The sequence below is a fragment of the Salarias fasciatus genome, chromosome 15, assembly GCF_902148845.1.
Source record: "Salarias fasciatus chromosome 15, fSalaFa1.1, whole genome shotgun sequence".
Lineage (NCBI taxonomy): Eukaryota > Metazoa > Chordata > Actinopteri > Blenniiformes > Blenniidae > Salarias > Salarias fasciatus.
Genome location: NC_043759.1, coordinates 4,644,760 through 4,663,318, shown reverse-complemented (window position 1 = coordinate 4,663,318; position 18,559 = coordinate 4,644,760). Strand labels below are relative to the sequence as shown.

At 47.2% G+C, this 18,559-nt stretch overlaps 2 protein-coding genes across 2 annotated transcripts in view; both read left to right on the top strand.

The window, feature by feature from the left end:
* Positions 1 to 18,559, top strand: part of LOC115402059 (NACHT, LRR and PYD domains-containing protein 4C-like) — an 868,403-nt gene that overhangs the window by 664,238 nt on the left and 185,606 nt on the right. The window lies entirely within an intron of this gene.
* Positions 1 to 18,559, top strand: part of LOC115402264 (NLR family CARD domain-containing protein 3-like) — a 171,775-nt gene that overhangs the window by 42,287 nt on the left and 110,929 nt on the right. The window contains exon 5 of the mRNA XM_030110778.1: positions 3,556 to 3,738. Coding sequence (XP_029966638.1) covers positions 3,556 to 3,738 — 183 coding nt within the window. The remainder of the gene's footprint in view (positions 1 to 3,555; positions 3,739 to 18,559) is intronic.

The window sequence follows — 18,559 nt, the reverse complement described above, 5'->3', positions numbered from 1 at the left end:
GAAGGTCCACCTGGAAGATCTCAACCAATCAGAACAGTGCTGACAAAGGGAGTGGCTGGCATTGGGAAAACAGTCCTGACACAGAAGTTTACTCTGGACTGGGCTGAAGACAAAGACAACCAGGACATCCACTTCACATTTCCATTCACCTTCAGAGAGCTGAATGTGCTGAAGGAGAAGAAGTTCAGCTTGGTGGGACTTGTTCATCACTTCTTCACTGAAACCAAAGAAGCAGGAATCTGCAGCTTTGAAGACTTCCAGGTGGTCTTCATCTTGGACGGTCTGGATGAGTGTCGACTCCCTCTGGACTTCCAGAACACTGAGTTCCTGACTGAAGTTACAGAGTCCACCTCAGTGGATGTTCTGTTGACAAACCTCATCAGGGGGAAACTGCTTCCCTCTGCTCACCTCTGGATCACCACACGACCTGCAGCAGCCAATCAGATCCCTGCTGACTGTGTGGACAGGGTGACAGAGGTCCGAGGGTTCACTGACCCCCAGAAGGAGGAGTACTTCAGGAGGAGGCTGAGTGATGAGGAGCTGAGCAGCAGGATCATCTCCCACATCCAGACCTCCAGGAGCCTCCACATCATGTGTGGAATCCCAGTCTTCTGCTGGATCACTGCTACAGTTCTGGAGCACATGTTGAGCAGCGAGCAGAGAGGAGAGCTGCCCCAGACCCTGACTGACATGTACTCCCACTTTGTGCTGGTTCAGACACACAGGAAGAAGCTCAAGTACCATGAAGGACCTGAGACGGGTCCACAGGAGCTGACGGAGGCTGACAGGGAGCTTCTTCTGAAGCTGGGCAGGATGGCCTTGAAACATCTGGACAAAGGAAACATCCTGTTCTACCAAGAAGACCTGGAGCAGTGTGGTCTGGATGTGACTGAGGCCTCGCTGTACTCTGGAATCTGTACTCAGATCTTCAGAAGAGAGTCTGTGATCTTCCAGAAAGCCGTCTACAGCTTCGTCCATCTGAGTGTTCAGGAGTTTCTGGCTGCAGTCTCCATGTTCCACTGTTTCACCAGCAGGAAGACAGACCAGCTGAAGACCTTCTTTGGAGAGGATCATGCTTTCACATCTCTTGATGATTTCCTGAAGGTCATCCTGGAGAAATCCCTCAGGAGTCCGAACGGCCACCTGGACCTGTTTGTCCGCTTCCTTCATGGCCTCTCTCTGGAATCCAACCAGAGACTCTTAGAAGGTCTGCTGGGTCAGACAGAGATCAGTCCAGAAACCATCCAGAGAGTCATCCAGAACCTGAAGGAGATCAACAGTGGAGAAGTGTCTCCTGACAGAAGCATCAACATCTTCCACTGTCTGATGGAGATGAAGGACCTCTCAGTACATCAGGAGATCCAAGAGTTCCTGCAGTCAGAGAACAGATCAGAGAAGAAACTCTCTGAGATCCACTGCTCAGCTCTGGCCTACATGCTGCAGATGTCAGACCAGGTCCTGGAGGAGTTTAACCTGTATAAATACAAGACATCATTGGAGGGTCGACGGCGACTGATCCCAGCTGTGAAGAACTGCAAGAAAGCTGTGTGAGTCCACAAGTCTTCATTATCAATATCTCAGTGATGTTTGTTGAACATAGTTCCTGTAGTTCCTCTGTGGAGATGTTCCTCAATGATCTGTCATGAAGAAACCATCAGTCCACTCGCCCCATTATACCCGACATTTACTGCTGTTACTCAGTGTAAACAATCCCCTCCAGAGGTTGGCTCAGTTCTCAGGATCTGTTCAGACTGAGGCTGTCAGTCTTCCTTCATGTTCTAATTCACATTGCATCTACTCTTGTACGGAATATTCCAGTTTTGAGTTTCTCTCATTTGCCCTCAGACAAAGTGAAAATAAACCAGCAGATATTCTCTTGATCTTCTTTGGAAAGTTTCCATCTGATGAAATACCGTATTGGCCCGAGTATGAGACGTCTCTGATTATAAGACGACCCCTATTTTTCAAATAACATTTTGTGAAAATAAAAATATGTTGAAAACAATAAGGTTACTCATAAAACAACTTTTTAGTGTACAATTAGGTAATTTAGGAAAACTCACAATAGAGATAACATTTCTGTCATGATCAGTGTGCTGTTAGACCCAAACGCAGAGAGACAGAGACAGGATGACGTTTGCACAGGTTTAGTCAGTGCAGAAAACCATGAGGACTGCGGCCTGGCAGCAGCACCGCAGGTTGGCTCGAGATGAGGTCGTGTCAAGGTCGAGGCAAAATCCAGAATGGCAGAGCAGGGAAGAACTTCTGCAGCAGCACAGCAGTCTGGTGAGGATAACGATCCGGCATGGCCCAGGTGGCAGGGAGAGGTTTAAATAGGCAGGCAGAGTGGCAGTTCCCAGCTGAATGAAATGAGTAATCAGCAGGACCCAGAGAGACTGGGACTGCCCCCTAGCCTGCCAGAACAGAATCCTGACAATTTCATGTGATTTACGATCAAGAAATATTGCTGTATTATACAAAAAACGTTATTCTCTTTCTCAAAATCTGAGGCTATGACTCAGTAAATAAGCAACAAATAAGTACTCTCAAAGGTTCAATAACTGCATTAATGATGTAAATAAATTTATAACCATCAAATTCAAGTTCTATTCAATTTCATGAGCATTAAAAATTCAGTCTAATATATCTTGGAGGTTTGGCAGTTGTTTGTTGACTCTGCTTTGTTGATTACCATCAGTTTAAAGTTGGCATCAAAACTTCGCCTCTGTTGGCTCGCTTGTTTAGCATTCAAGTTCCTTTGTTCCAGATGGTCACGTTCCTCTATTTTTCATCAGATCACTGTGCCCACAGACATCATTTGACTGTGATGCTTCATTCTCTTTCTGGTCACCGGTACTTTGGCTCCATCTAGTGGCGCAGATGTGTAACGATAATTTAGTCCTCGATTATGGTGTGACCCCATTTTTGAGAAAAGTTTCTGGAAAATAATTTTGTCTTATATTCGGGCCAATACGGTAATTCATGTCAAAGTCAGTAGGAACAGGACTAAAGACCTGCAGCACGGTGCAGCGGGGCAGGTTGTGGTGTTTCTACAGGAGAGCAGGTCTGATGTCAAATATTAGAATAAAGTGTCCTCTCTCATCCTGTCCTGTCCTCTCTGGGTCTCATTACAGGCTTTCTGGCTGTGAACTCTCTGGTCCTCACTGTGAAGTGATCTCCTCAGCGCTGAAGTCTGACCCCTCCCATCTGAAACTTCTAGACCTGAGTAGGAACAACCTGGAGGATTCATCAGTGGAGATTATGTGTTCTGGACTGGAGAGTCCAAACTGTAAACTGGAGACTCTGAGGTCAGTTCACTGTCTGAAGTTACAATATGTTGGAGTCTGAGAAGAGTTGAGGAAGATTCCAGATGTTGGAGGGACAGAGAGTGGACTGAGTTCTGCAGCATGTTGATGAGAGCTCTTCTCCTCCTGGAGGCTTCAGCTGTTTGGACTTTACATTTCTAAACTCTTCCAGTCTGAACCTTCTTCAGCTCTCAGTCACTTCAACATCAAACTTTGTTTTCTAGTCTCACTTCTTTCTCTTTTTATTCAGGTTGGAGTTCTGCAGTTTGTCAGAGATCAGCTGTTCTTCTGTGGCCTCAGCTCTGAAGTCCAACCCCTCCCTCCAGAAACATCTGGAACATCTGGACCTGAGCTGGAACCCTCTTCAGGATCCAGGAGTTGAGCAGCTGTGTGGTTTTCTGCAGAGTCCACTCTGCCGTCTGAAGACTCTGAGGTCAGAATCCATGTTTGAGTGTGTTTCAGTGAAGTTGTGTTGGCACTAAAGGTCAGACATCAGGCTGGTCTGAGAGTGATCCACACCGAGGAATTCCATGAGGACCGGAGCTTCTTCTCTGGTCTTTAGTCCTGTGACTGTGGCAGAGTCGTGTGCAGCTCCACATTTCAAAGCTTGCTAGAAGAAGAAAGCTGCTGCAGTGGATCACTGACTGTGAACCTCTGACACGCTCCATGTTGACCTTCAGCTTTCAAAGCAGGCTGATCTCTCCTGGATCCAGCTGTCACTGATCTCCCAGCTGGAGCTCCAAACTCTCAGCAACTCTGCAGACTCTGGACTTGTTGGCTTTCTTTTTTTAATAACATATATTTATTTAATTTTGTCAGTTTACAAATTGCATTGATAAAACAAAACATATTCAATCAACTAAAAAGATAAATAAATAAATTAATTAATTAAAAAAAAGACCTCTCCCCCCCACCCCACCCCCCACCACCCCCCGCTCCCCCCAAAAAAACCCAAAAACTGGGCATTAACACACACACACACACATATGTATACACAGCTTAACATCACATGTCACCTTTGATGCCCCAAAGCCTCTTCAACTCCACAGTTCTCCAAAAATGCAAGAAAGGGGTTCCAAATCGCTTTAAATTCAGCCGGTTTCTTTTTTGTTAGTTTTTCAAGGACAAGGCATGCAGATAGTTCTTTCAGCCATCGACCGATCGTAGGTCTTTTTATGTCTTTCCAACAGAGAGAGATCAAGCTTCTAGCTTGTATTAAACATAGATCCATGATTTTCTTTTCTTTACTGTTCAGCATACAGTCTTTTGGATAGAAATTAAGAATACAATGTGTAGGGCAATCAGGTACTGGGTACAAGGTCATTTTAGAAATACATTTTATAACTTCATTCCAGAACTTCTTTATTTCAGGACAGTCCCACAGACAATGAAATAGAGTACCCTTTTTGACATTGCATTTAACACAGAGATCAGGAATATTTGGATTCATTTTATTTAATCTAGCTGGAGTGATATAGATTCTCATAATCCAGTTATAATGAATCAATCTAAGATGGGTATTTATTGTTAAGAGCTGAGCTTTTGAGCACACTTCCCTCCAATCCTCCTCAGAAACATCTTGCTGAAAGTCATTTATCCATTGAATTTTTCTGTATTCAGTCAAGGCTTTATGATTTTTCACCAGTATATTATACAATAAGGATTTCTGTCCCGTGCCAGTACAGTTATTTACTTCAAAATTTTCTAATGTAGACAAAAGGGGTTGTAAATGGGAGTGCATCTGTGCATAAGCAAAGCTCCTCATCTGTAAGTATTTAAGTGTGTCCGGGGTATATCCAATTCGTTTGAGTTCTTCAAATGAAGCTAATTTGCCTTCTTTGTATAGATCCATAACTTTACAGATGCCCTTTATAGCCCACATTCTAAAACGAAAGTTACGTAGGTAACTACGGTTCTATGAATCCCGGATGACCGCCAGAGGCGGTGCATAAAGCACTGAATGATCATCCTTTCGCATACGCAGGTCGAGAATTAATGACAACAAAGTCACACGTGACCTCCCGGTGGCTGACGTGAGTCTATATAGCCACGTCACACCGGAAGCTCAGTCCCTTCCACTTCTCGCAAGCAGAAGATTCCGGGGGACCGAACGCTCTGGCGGTCATCCGGGATTCATTAAACCGTAGTTACCTACGTAACTTTCGTTCTATTTCATCCCTACTGACCGCCAGAGGCGGTGCATAAAGCACTGGATGACATATACCAGTGAAGTCACGAGGAATCGCCGAACAACAATGACCACCAACCCCACTCACCTCACAGCGTTGATGAGTGCTGTCGGAGAATCCCGTCAAGGGGGTGGGATGTTGCCACATTCACCCTGTAGAACCGTGCGAACGTTGACGCTGATGTCCATGAAGCCGCTTCACAAATAACGTCCAAAGGAACGCCGGTCATCACGGCCCAGGAGGTGGTCAGACCCCTGGTCGAATGGCACCGCACCCCGTCCGGTGGTGAACGACCCTGGGAGAGATATGCCTGTTTGATAGTATCCACCACCCAGTGGGCCAGTCGCTGTTTTGACAGGGCCTGGCCCATGCGAGGCCCGGCGTGGCAGACAAACAGGCGTTCAGACTGACGGACACCTGTTGTAGCCCGTATGTACACTTCAAGTGCCCGAACTGGACACAGTGGTTCGTTTGAAGTCGGAGACCCGAAACGCGCCAGTCGGAGGGGGCGCGTAACCGTTGTAGAACCAAGCACTTTGGGGATGAAAGAGGCGTCAGGCCAGAGTGTCACCCCAGAGCCATCGGCATTCCACCTGCAGCCCGCTTCGTCAACCGACAGCGCCTGCAGTTCCCCCACTCGTCTACCCGAGGCCATCGCTAAGAGGAACGCAGTTTTCAGCAACAGCCATTTCAACCCTGCCTGATCCAGGGGCTCGAATGGAGGGGCCCGCAGGGACTCGAGCACCAAAGACAGGTCCCACGTCGGCACCCTTCGTTGACTGAGGGGGCGGAGACGACGCGCACCCTTTAAAAAAGATGAGACCGTCCTGTCACTGCCCACAGAACGGCCATCAAAACCCTGGTGCCAGCAGGAAATCGCAGCCGTATACACCTTAAGTGTAGATGGCGAGCGACCCAGGTTGAACAGCTCCTGCAAGAAGTCCAATATGGACGGTACCGGGCATTGAACCGCAGTCAGACCTCTTTCCTGACACCACCTGTCGAAGAACCTCCACCTGCTGGCGTACAGCTGTCGTGTGGAAGGAGCCCGGGCACTGGCGATGGTGTGGCCTATGTCCCCACTGAACTCGGAGAACGAGACCCCCGGCCCTCCAGCAGCCACACCCATAGCTGGAGGCGGTCTGGACTGGGGTGCAGGATCCTCCCCCCGAACTGGGACAGAAGATCCCTCCTGGATGGCAGGCGCCTCGGCGAGCTGCAGCAGAGCCTGTGCAGCAGAGGAAACCAGGTCCTCGCCGGCCAAAAAGGGGCTATCAGGATCAGTTGATGCCCCTCTCGAGAGACCCTGAGTATTGTAGGAAATATCAGGGGAAAAGGTGGGAAGGCGTATAGCAGCGTTTGGGGGCAGTCGTGCGCCAGCGCATCCAGGCCCAGAGAACCCGCGTCGTCCGTTATACTGAACCAGCGGGGACAGTGGGTGGACTCCCTGGACGCGAACAGGTCCACCTCCATCCTGCCGAAGGTCTGCCAGACCCAGTCCACGACCTCTGGGTGAAGGCGCCACTCCCCTGGTAGCGGTGACTGCCGGGACAGGAAATCCGCTGATGTGTTCAACACTCCCGGAATGTGCAGTGCTCTCAGGCTGGCCAGATGTGGAGCCGCCCAAGTCAGGATTTGAGCGGCCAGCCTTGTCAAAGCCACGGACTGAGTGCCCCCCTGGTGGTTGATGTGAAAAACCACGCTGGTGTTGTCGGTCCTGACCAGCACATGTCGGCCTCGTAGATGCGGGAGAAACTGCTGCAGCGCCAAAAGCACAGCCCTCAATTCGAGGACATTGATGTGCTGCCCTTGTTGCCATGGCAACCATGTCCCCTGCACCATGCGCCCCTGCCATGTTGCTCCCCAACCCCGGAGAGATGCATCCGTATGAACGATCTCCCGACGGCTCGGTAGGGAACCCATAGGAACCCCTTGTGTGATGAAGCGCCTCTCCCGCCACTGCGAGAGAGACGTCAGGCACTGAGTCGACACGCGTAGGTGCCAGCGCCTGTGGCTGTGTCGCTCGGGGCTCAGGTGTAGACTGTTCAGCCACATCTGAAGTGGACGAAGAGATAGAAGACCCAGGGGAACCACCGCAGACGCCGCCACCAACTTGCCGAGAAGGCGGAGGTAGAGAACATACGGCGGGGCTCTGCCGCGCCGGAAGTGTGGGAGCATGTCCAAAATGTCCTGAACCCACCGAGGTGAGGGGCATGCCATCATGGTCCGAGAATTCAGGACCATCCCCAGAAAAGTGGTCACCTGTGTGGGGAGCAGGTTGCTCTTGGCCGTGTTGACATGCAAGCCGAGAGCGGCAGTGTGCTCGAGCACCGCCTGCGTGTCCCGAACGGCGTCCTCGCGAGACGGGGCACAGATCAGCCAATCGTCCAGGTAGGGCAAGATCGTCAAGCCCCGAGTCTGCAGAGGGGACAGAGCTGCAGCCACGCACCTGGAAAACACCCGAGGAGACAGGGAAAGCCCGAACGGGAGGACCCTGAACTGATAGTGCCTCTCTTGAAACGCAAACCGAAGTAAGCGTCCCTCAAATCGATCACTGTGAACCAGTCCCCCGGTGATATTGTGTGGAGAACCTGAGGGATGCGCAGCATCTTGAATGGAATAACTTTTAAAAAGTCGTTTAGACCCCAAAGATTCAGAACGGGGCGCCAGTCGCCTGTCTTCTTCGGTACGAGGAAATACCTTGAATAAAATCCCCCCGGGTCCCGCAGGGGATCGACAGGAACCACAGCACCTTTGGCCAGCAAGGTGTGAATTTCCTCGGACAGTGCTCGTGCCCTGGCCCGGTCGTGGATTACAGTCATTATGACCTGGCCATGCACGGGAGGCCGGCGGCGGAACTGAATGCGATAACCCCGGGACAGTGTGGCCAGCACCCAAGCATCTGGAGCGTGGGTAGCCCAGTGTCTTGAGTTGACCCGGGGTAAAAAAACCGACCGCCGGCCGTGGAGTCTCATCTGCGTGCCCCCTGCCCTCTGGAGGGCTTGGGGGGGCGCTGGTGTGGCTGCCCCATCCGTGATGAGCGGGGGGGCAGAGATCCAGGCTGTGGCCTCCGGTCCGGAACCGTTCTGTAATCTTGGCGGTGAGTTTCCGGAAGAGGGTGTGATGGCCCAGCAGAGTACCTCCGTGAAGATGATGAGGCAGACCCTGGACCCACCCGAGGGGGGGGACGTCTCTGGAGACCCACCAATTGCTGCCGAGTACGGTTTGCCTGCGCGGTGCGCTCCAGGGCCTCCAGTGCCGCGGACCCAAATAATTCCCCAGGAACCACCGGCACGCTCCGCAGCGTCCCCCTACTGGACTCTGAAAGTGGTGACTGTGCCAACCAAACCTGGCGTCGAGTCTGCACGAGCGTAGACATCAGGCGACCAAGCTCCCTTGACATTAGGGCGAAAGCTTGTAGGGACACGTCCATTAGGCCCTGCGTAGATGGATCGACAGAAACCTCCTCCAATGTCGACGACAGACCCAGCAGGAGGTGGGAGAGGGAGTTACCAATGCGGCCCATGCGCGCACCGGTGTCATAGGCTTTACAGAGTAGATCGTCCGTGATCCTACACTGCGGTCGCGGGCACCTGGCGTTCGTTCGTAGCGTCTCCTCCGGATGCACAATGAGGGACGCGATGGCCGATTCCACAGCCGGCATGCGTCCCAGGCCAAACTTATCGGCATCCTGCATCGCTGCTAAGGCCCGCCCATCCGTGGTGGGCCTGGAAAATGCCTTGTTATCCGTCCAACACGCATGCAGCTCCTTAACGTATTCCTCTGATGGCGGGACCGCAAAGGACTCAGCTGCCGTCTGGCATCGGAAGAACGCGCTGGAGCGGACTTGGTTTGACGTGGGGACATCCAACTGCAGGCGGGTGAGAGCCGTCCGAATAGCCACGGCCACAGACACATCTCCAGTGCCCCGGGAGCCCGCAGAGGTGTGGGACCCGGACTCAGAAACTCGGGAGCTCAGCTCATCGAAATCACTCCTAAATTGAGTGTCCGACGCCGCCACTGAGATCACGTCCTTGTGCGATGCCAAATCATGGTTCTGCTGAACCGTCGCATGGCGTCCTGTGTCGGCCTGAAGGTCCTGGAGCATCGCCTTCATCTGCGCCAATTCCGATGAAAGGTTTTCCACTCTACCAGACAACCCGTCCCCGGGGTCCTCCTTCCTGCGCCTCTTCCTCGGACACGCTAGTGCCTCCGAAGAAGAGTGCGTCCGCGTCCGTGACTGTCCAGCAGGCAACACCATAGACGTGGGATCCCCCTCCGGGCGACCCTCAAACTCAGCTAGCCGTGCAACCTTCACGGCATGCGGCATAATGAAGCAACTCGGGCAGTCTGTGCCCTGGAGGGCCTCCCATAGGTGGTCCACACCCAGGCAGGGGGGACACAAATCATGGCCATCCTCAGGTTGGAGTGCTGCCAAGCAGAGTCTGCAACACAGCTGCTCCAACATGGTGTCAAAAAGAAAAACCTTCAGCTGTCCTACCCACTAAGAAACTCAGTGTTCAGAAAAGCAACTACAGAGTCAGGTCGAGCAGAGAACGCCACTAGTGACTCCTGAATGTCCGAGCGCGGGGTCACAAACCGGGTCGAGCAGAGAACGCCACGTGCGATTTGCAACAGGCTCACAATGAGGGAAAACAATCCTGCAGTTGGTTTTTCTTCTTGTTTTTTTTTTTGTTTTTTTTTTTTGTGTTTTTAATTCAATTATTATTATCAACTTCCTTCCTTCAACAACTGAAGAGACAGTATATGAATCACAATCAGACAGAAAACACGAGCTGACAGACAGCCGTCTTCAATAACAACGGGGCGAAGTAATGCCTCCTAATCAACAAATTAACAATTAAGCCGCACAGGCAATAAATCAGAGCAGCGCGCACCACACGCTGGGCTGTTACAACAGAAAACAACCGTCTAAAAGACACGGCGATAAATGATACCCGGTTTACGGGAAAGAAGAAAAAGAGGAGATGGAGCGCTGCTTGTGCAGCCCTTAGAGGGCGAGCAAGCTCGCAGCTCTGACTTACCCAGTCGCAGGGCTATCAGTCACAAACAGCACATCAATCGTAAGTGGAGTTAAGCTCAAATGCTCACCACCAGACCCAACCAACCTGCGCGCGAGAAGGTTTAAAGGGACTGAGCTTCCGGTGTGACGAGGCTATATAGACTCACGTCAGCCACCGGGAGGTCACGTGTGACTTTGTTGTCATTAATTCTCGACCTGCGTATGCGAAAGGATGATCATTCAGTGCTTTATGCACCGCCTCTGGCGGTCAGTAGGGATGAAATAGAACCTTGGTCTTTTCTGCCGGGAGTAAAAGCATTATTCCCCCATACTGGTGAAAATCCTGAAAACAAAGTAGATTCACTGAGAAGTGACTGTACTTTGTGCCAAACATTAATTGTGTTTCTCACAAAGGGGTTATCAGTGATTCACTTCAGTTTTTTGACAGGTGCAGAATATAAGTCGGTGTTAAGTTGCAGGTCTTTAGCACAAATGCTTTCAATTTGTACCCACGGTAAGTAAGGTTTAGGAGAGAACCAGTGTAATGCAGCTCTAATTTGAGCAGCCCAGAAATACCGTTGTAGATTGGGTAATTGTAGCCCTCCTCTCTCGTATGGCAGGTAAAGACGTGACAGTCTCGACCTTGACCTTCTGTTGTTCCAAATAAACTTTGTAAGTAGTTGCTTCATTCTTGAAAAGAACTGCAGTGGTGGGGGTAAAGGGATCGATTGAAACACGTACAAAAACCTTGGTAATATATTCATCTTGATCACGTTAATACGGCCCAATAGAGAAATTGGCAAAGATAACCAAGTATTCATGGACTCAGTTACTGAAGAGACTATAGGATTATAATAACTGGATACTAATTCTTTAATGGTTGGAGTGATGGTGATACCAAGATATTTAAATCCATTTACTGCATTACTGAAAGGGTGATCTATCATAGGGTTTATCTGCTTCTGCTTCTTCAAAAACATGATAGAGGATTTTGTTTCATTTACTTAAAAGCCTGAGAATTTTCCAAATGTTTCAATTAAATCAGTCAGGCTGCGTATTGAGTTTTTTAGGTCTGTCAAAAGTAAAAGGGTATCATCAGCATACATAACAATTCGATGTTCGGTATCTGATATTTTAATACCTGAAATCGAGGGGTGTACTCTCACTGCTATCGCAAATGGTTCCATTGACAAAACGAATAACATTGGTGAGAGAGGGCATCCCGACGTGTACCTCTTGTTAGTTTGAAAGGAGATGATATTAAAGGAGAACTATGCAAGATTTGCTTTAGTGCTCCCCCTACTGGTCTCCTGTGAAAGCTCACTGTCGTAAATGTTCTCCGCATCACCCCCCACCCCCACCCTTGCCCCTGCGTGCAGAGCGTCCCACTCCTGTTTCCTTTATTTCCGCTCGTCAGACAAAGGTTTTTTCTGTCTTGTTGGTTCTGCCATCTGTGAGCACCTAAGGGTGGCGTTGCTAACACTAGCGAGGGTTTCATGTTTGTTTTACACACTTTTATCCTTGTATTCCCGTATGAGTGCCATAAAGCAGGTTGTTCTCACGAGATGTAGTCGGGTCCGCTCCTCTGAAAGTTGCAAGTGCTGTTTTCAGGACGCAGACCCCGGGGGGAGTGGAGGGACCGGCGAATCACCGCACCAAGTCTTTGTTTACCCCCACAGGGATTTTGAAAAACATTTCAGCTAAAAAAAAGTTGCATAGTTCTGCTTTAAGTGGTTAGTGGAGACCTCTGCTATTGGATTGGTATAAAGAGTTTCAATCCATTTTTGAAAATAGTTACCAAAGCCAAAGTGAGCAAGCACGTCGAACAAGTAGCTCCACTCCACTCTGTCGAAGGCCTGTTCGGCATCTAAGGACAGAATGGCGACATCAGAGGCTCCCTCTCTCACATGTATCACATTCAGCACTCGTCTAACATTATGGAAGGCCTGACGTTTTTTCACAAAGCCATTATGATCAGGATGGATCACAGTTGGAAGCACCATTTCCAGTCTTCTAGCCATTACTTTAGCAATTATTTGAGTATCTGTATTAAGTAGTGAAATGGGCCTGTGTGATGTGCATATGTTAGGAGATCTATTGGGTTTCAAAATTAATGGTATTAGTGCACTTCCTAAAGAATCTGGGAGACGACCTTAATGAAAGGCCTCCTCATACATGGCTAAGAGGGTATCAACTATTATCTTTGAACAGCTTATAAATATCAACTGTTAACAATACATCTACTGATGCTCAAACTTGGACACATCATCAGTGCTGTATCCTAGATTCATTGGGTGTTTCGGGTCTTGCAACAGACACCCTCCTCTAGGCGGCCCGACTGAGGTGATCAATTCTCGGCCTGTGTCCAAGTGGCATGCTACCCCCACTACAACCACTGCTCTCCCCTTTTCAACCAGAGCCACCTGGAGGCTCTTTCAGCTGCCTCCACGTTGTTGCCTATGGCCCTTCTGCGGTTCTCACCTGTAATGCCTAGTGTTCCGTAGGCTTTGCTCAGGGAGTAGCTCGCAAACCCCCGACAGCCTACCTCCACTGGCATACACCTGGTCTTCCACCCGTTCCTCCGACAGTCCTCCACCAACTCTCGGTACTTCCCCCTCTTAAAAATATCAACGTCAATATCAAAAATATCAACTGGTAAACCATCAGGGCCTGCGGCTTTACCTCCCCTCATACTGGTAACAGCGTCAGCGATTTCTGAAGCATCTAGCTTCCTGTCCATATGCCCTTTAACATCATTAGGAATGGAAGGAATACAAAGATCATCGAGAAATTCTGATTGTGTTTCAAAATTTTCTGAAGATTCTGATGTATATAATGTTCTAGAGTAGGTGGAAAAGGTATCATTAATTTCCTGAGGGTCTGTTGTTATTGTTCCACTCTGTGTTTGAATTTCAGTAATTGCCTTGTCTGCATCTAATTTCTTAATTCGCCGGGCTAACAGTCTCCCTGGTTTTTCACCTTGGTCATAATAGCTCTGTTTAAGCCGGATTAAGCTATTTTCTGCCTTTGATGTGGACAATTCCTCATATTGGGCTTTAACTATTCTCAACTCATGTTTTGCTTTGTGGATCTATCCAAAAAAATTCCTCTTTCCAGTTGTCTAATTTTGTGGTTAAGCTGATTAATTTTTAACTTGTTTGTTTTTGAACTGGTGTAAGAAATGATCATGCCTCTATTATGCCTTAAAGGCCTCCCATTTGACTATAGAAGAAGTCTCATTCATGTTTGTACTGAAGAACAACTCAATTTGTGTTTCTAAAAATTGCAGGAAGTTTGAATCAGAAAGCCATCTAGGATGAAATCTCCATCTAAAGATGCATTTAATTACCCCTTGGGCTCTATATACAAGTGAAGTAGGAGAGTGATCTGACAGTAGTATGCTGTAGGCCTGGGCGTTTGTATGATTGTGATTGGTGATCACGATTAATTTCCCGTCGATCACGGTGATCAGCTGAGAGTACATTTACTTGATCAGACATGGCAGAAATGTGCGTGACCACAGCCAATCACAGTCGACTTTTTCCTGCTCAACATCCGCCTGTAAGTTGTCTGAGCAGTAAACACAGATGGAGCTGAACGTGGAGCTGAACGTGGAGCAGCGAAGCAGATGAAGTCAGCCATGCCTCGGCGTTATCCTCTGAAGATGAGGCTGCTGTTGACAGGAAAGGCTGCTCCACCCGCTAGTAGACCGCTAACACACCGATCCGCAAGGAGTCTGGTCTTTTGAGTACAGGAACTACTGGTGATACAGTTTAACTAACGATCGTTCAGTTTTTCTCTTTTACTGACAAACGCTGCATCGCATCATTGAACATATCACCACGTCTTGCCGCTAACGCTCTTCTTCTAACAACATGCAGAGAGAGCCTGCAGCGGCTGCAGCGCCGTTCTTCTTCTGTGGTGTCTGTGAAAAAGACAACAACCAATAAAAATGTTTGCAAAAAGATGAAAAAAAACAGTCAGAAAGTTTAAATTATTCCAAGTGGACATCAACGTAAAAGAGTGTCATTAGAGACACACAAACACTCAAGGATACACAACATTACTACAAAGCAACAAAAAATGAATACACAAGTGCAAATGCAGTCTTGGCGTCGCATGTGGCCGTGGTCTGAATGAGGATCTCCCTGGGGTTTCAGAAACCAGAATATTTATCTTACACGAATATTGACTGCACGTAAACGTAGCCAGTGTCGTCTTTTCAGGCCACTGCACCATATGAACAACATTGTGAGAGGAGAAAAACGATTAATTTGGTCTATTTTTTTGTATTATTGTAGTTTTGCATCGTTACATTTTAAGTCCAATCTGTCCAATCTAGATTATTTAAATTTTGTACATTTGATGCAAGCATTAATAATGGCAGCAGCATATTTAGCATCAGAACATCAAAATAATGTTTACATTCTAAATCGCCTTCATTGTCCCCAGAGGGTTTCTTTAGTTTTTTAATCTTTTATAGCAACAAAAATCCTCAGGGCTGTAAACTGTCACACTTTGACTAACGATCGTTCAGTTCTTCTCTTTTACTGAAAAAAAATAGTGCATCGCAAGATTTTATTAACTTGGTGCTAGATTTTTTTTTCCATTTACAGCACTGTTAAGTGAGATTGTTCTTATATTTTTCTATGTTTATATTATTTAATTTGCATTGCTATTTACTTGGTTTGTTTATAAAATGTTGAACTATAGTAGTATAGTATAGTATAGTTTTAGTTTTCAGTGCAGATGCTTTAAAACTGGTTTAAAAACAATATAATATATCGTGATTATAATCAAGATTGAATGATATGAAAAAAAAATCGTGATCATTTTTTTTTGCCATATCAGTATGCTGTAATGCTGTAATAATTACATTCTATCACAGAGGGAAACATAGATTTGGGGATCAAGAAGTAATCTATATGTAAGTATGAGTTAACTCAAGGAGAGTAGCAGGAGAATTCTACTTTATCTGGATTTAATCTCCTCCAGGGGTCACACAAGTTCAAATCTTTTTCACATATACCCCTTTCACACTGCAACTAGCGGGTCGACCCGTGTTTTCGACCCACTAATAATCGCCTTTTGTGTCCTTTCACACTGCATGCAGACCCGCGTCGAACTGCCTGCTGGCAAGCCGCGTCGCTGCGTCTTCCCGCGCTGATAGTGTCCCGCGTTGATGACATCATCAGAACGACGAAGAAAAGCGAAAATAAACAATGCAGCGGAACACAGTCCCTGTTACCTGTAGACGAATCTCCTCTTCCCCACTGATCCAGAGGAGCTCTCTGGTCTCGCTATCTTGCCAATACTGGGTCATCTTTACTGTGTATTGTAACTTATTATTTTATGACCCCAGGACTCCCTTGAAAAAGAGGTTTTTAATCTCAATGGGACCTACCTGGTTAAATAAAGGTTAAATAAAAAAATAAATAAAAGGAAATCTCACGCTGTGTCCAGAAACAACAACTAGCGCGCTAACGTAGCCACGCTGCGTCGACGTCATCACGTAAGTTACCGCGTCGACTGTGCCTGCCTTTCACACTCCCTTTCGCCCCTCCCACTAAAAAGCCGATCGTAGCGACCAGCTAAAAACCCACGTAGATTGCAGGGTAGAAAAACCCGGGTCTAATGCCGAGTGAACACTTTCACACTGCCATGAGGACCCGGTTAATTAGCGGGTTTAAACGGGTTTTTTGGCCAGTGTGAAAGGGGTACTATTGTAGTAGCTTTTTCCTACTTCGTATGTGAGAGGAGTCCACTCCAGTTGATCGATCCAATTTAGGGTCTACAGTGCAGTTAAAATCACCTGCTATAAGAGCCTTACCAGAATGAGAAGCAATTAAAAAAAAAAATTTTTTTTTCAAAAAATTTGGGGTTATCTTCATTTGGGACGTATATGTTAATCATTTTAATCTTGTCATTAATCAATGTACCCTGGACAATCACATACCTACCCCCTATATCGCGAATAACGTCCACTTTAAAGGGTACCGATTTGTGAATCAGGATCAACATGCCACGAGTGTGTGATAAGTAGGAGGCTGAGATTACCTGTCCTGACCATCCCCTTTTTATCTTTATCACTTTGTTGAACAGTAAATGGGTTTCTTGAAGATATACAACCAATGATTTAATTTGTTTGATCCTGCTGAGCACTTGCTTCATTTTGGCCAGCTTCACCAAGCCCCTAACATTCCAGGATGTAAACTTCAAATTCATATTAGAAGGCATATAAAACAAAATCAGGGATGAACAACTTCAACCAGAACATATATGTAACAGGAAGGAGTGATGCAAGCTGTGATCTCATATTCAAAGTAACTGAACTGTATGTCATTATCCCGAACTCCAAAATAAATGTACATTTAACCCCTAAAATAATCCCCCCACTGCCTCCCCAAACAAGACAGCTTAACTTCCCTGGTAACATTAAGAGCGAACTAGACACCTAACTGATCCACTAACGAGAGCAGCGATCAACTGAGAAACGCACGCTGAGCATCCCCTCCACTCTCCTCGGGATCGGTTTGATGCAATAGGTGGACATAATAGATCTAAAGTTATAAATGCATCTGTCAGAAATATGCGTCACAGAAAGATGTAGAGTAGGAACACACTGATCAAACTAAAATTACATACCAGTAGCTGATGAAAAGTTCAGTCACTGACAGTGGTCCTCCCGGTACGATCGGCTGGTCATGTTCAGTCTGTTAGAATTCCAATTCTTTGATGAACAATTCCACATCAGCAGGATCAGCAAACATGCAAGGTTTCCCTTCATGGATCAGCCTGAGTTTAGCCGGGTAGATGATGCCATATTCTATCTTCAGGTCTTGCAGTCGTTTTTTCATGTCATCAAAGCGCTTTCTTTTCTTTTGCAGCTCAGTGGAGATGTCATGAAAAAACATGATCTGATGGTTTTCGTACATGATCTTGCCTTTTTTCTAGCTCCTTGCATGACTCGGATCTTGTCGTGGAAGTTCAGAAACTTTATCATTATGACTCGGGGATCAGAGGATTGTGGCGCGGCTGGTAATCTATGCGCCCATTCGATGATCAGCGGTGCAGGGAAGATGACGAGTAACCACTTTTCCAGAAAAGCAATTGCATTGCTCTTTTCAACTTTCTCTGGGAGATTCACCAGCCTGAGATTTGAGTGGCGGCTCTTGTTTTCCAAGTCATCCACTTTAGAGACGAGCTCGGACATCTGCTTCTCCAGTTTTACAACTTTGGTTTTCTCAAACCAAAGAGATGTCATCCTCGATGTCACCAATACGATCTTCTGCTTGTCCCAGTCTCGCTGAAAAGTCCTTAAAGTCCGACTTGATTTCATTTATTGCAACCAGAACCCTGTCGAATTTAGATCCGAAGTCGTTTTGAGCTGTAATTGCCTGTAGGATCCCAGCAGCATCAGGAGCTTGCAAGCCGGTGGTTAGCATGTTAACATCTTCCTCTTTTTCCTCCGGTTGGACAACCTTGTTTTGAGCCTTTTTCTGTAGGCTTGAGGTAGCTTTTGATAGTCTGATCGACATATCTTAGATAGTAGATGCACTTAACGTTAGTCTGAAGAAGGAGTGAGTCCGCTTTTAACACAGGATAATTAAATTAGCCGATTCCCATCGTAGAGCTAAAAAATGTGACTACTCAGCTCCGCGCCATAGCCACGGCCCCTCCAACTTGTTGGCTTTCTGTACAGTAACCTTGGCTGTTGACATGTCCTCCATTGGGCTCTGCTTCTGTTTGGTCTTCACATCAGTTGAGCTCTCTGAAAGATCAAAGATCCAATCAGGGAGAAGAAGAACTCCAGTTCTTCTTTCACTTCCTCAGAGCTCCAACCTCCTGGTGAAGAAGAAATAGACACCAAGGATCAGTTTGATCAGTCCCATCTAAATAGGATTAACTCCTCATTTCAGCTCACATTTACAGCCGAAGTTAGAAAAAATTCAGGAAACAGATGTTGAAGGATTTGGAATTCTGGAGAGAAGAGGTGAAACTATGCATTCAGAGTTGAACAACATTAAAGGAGCACAGCGCAG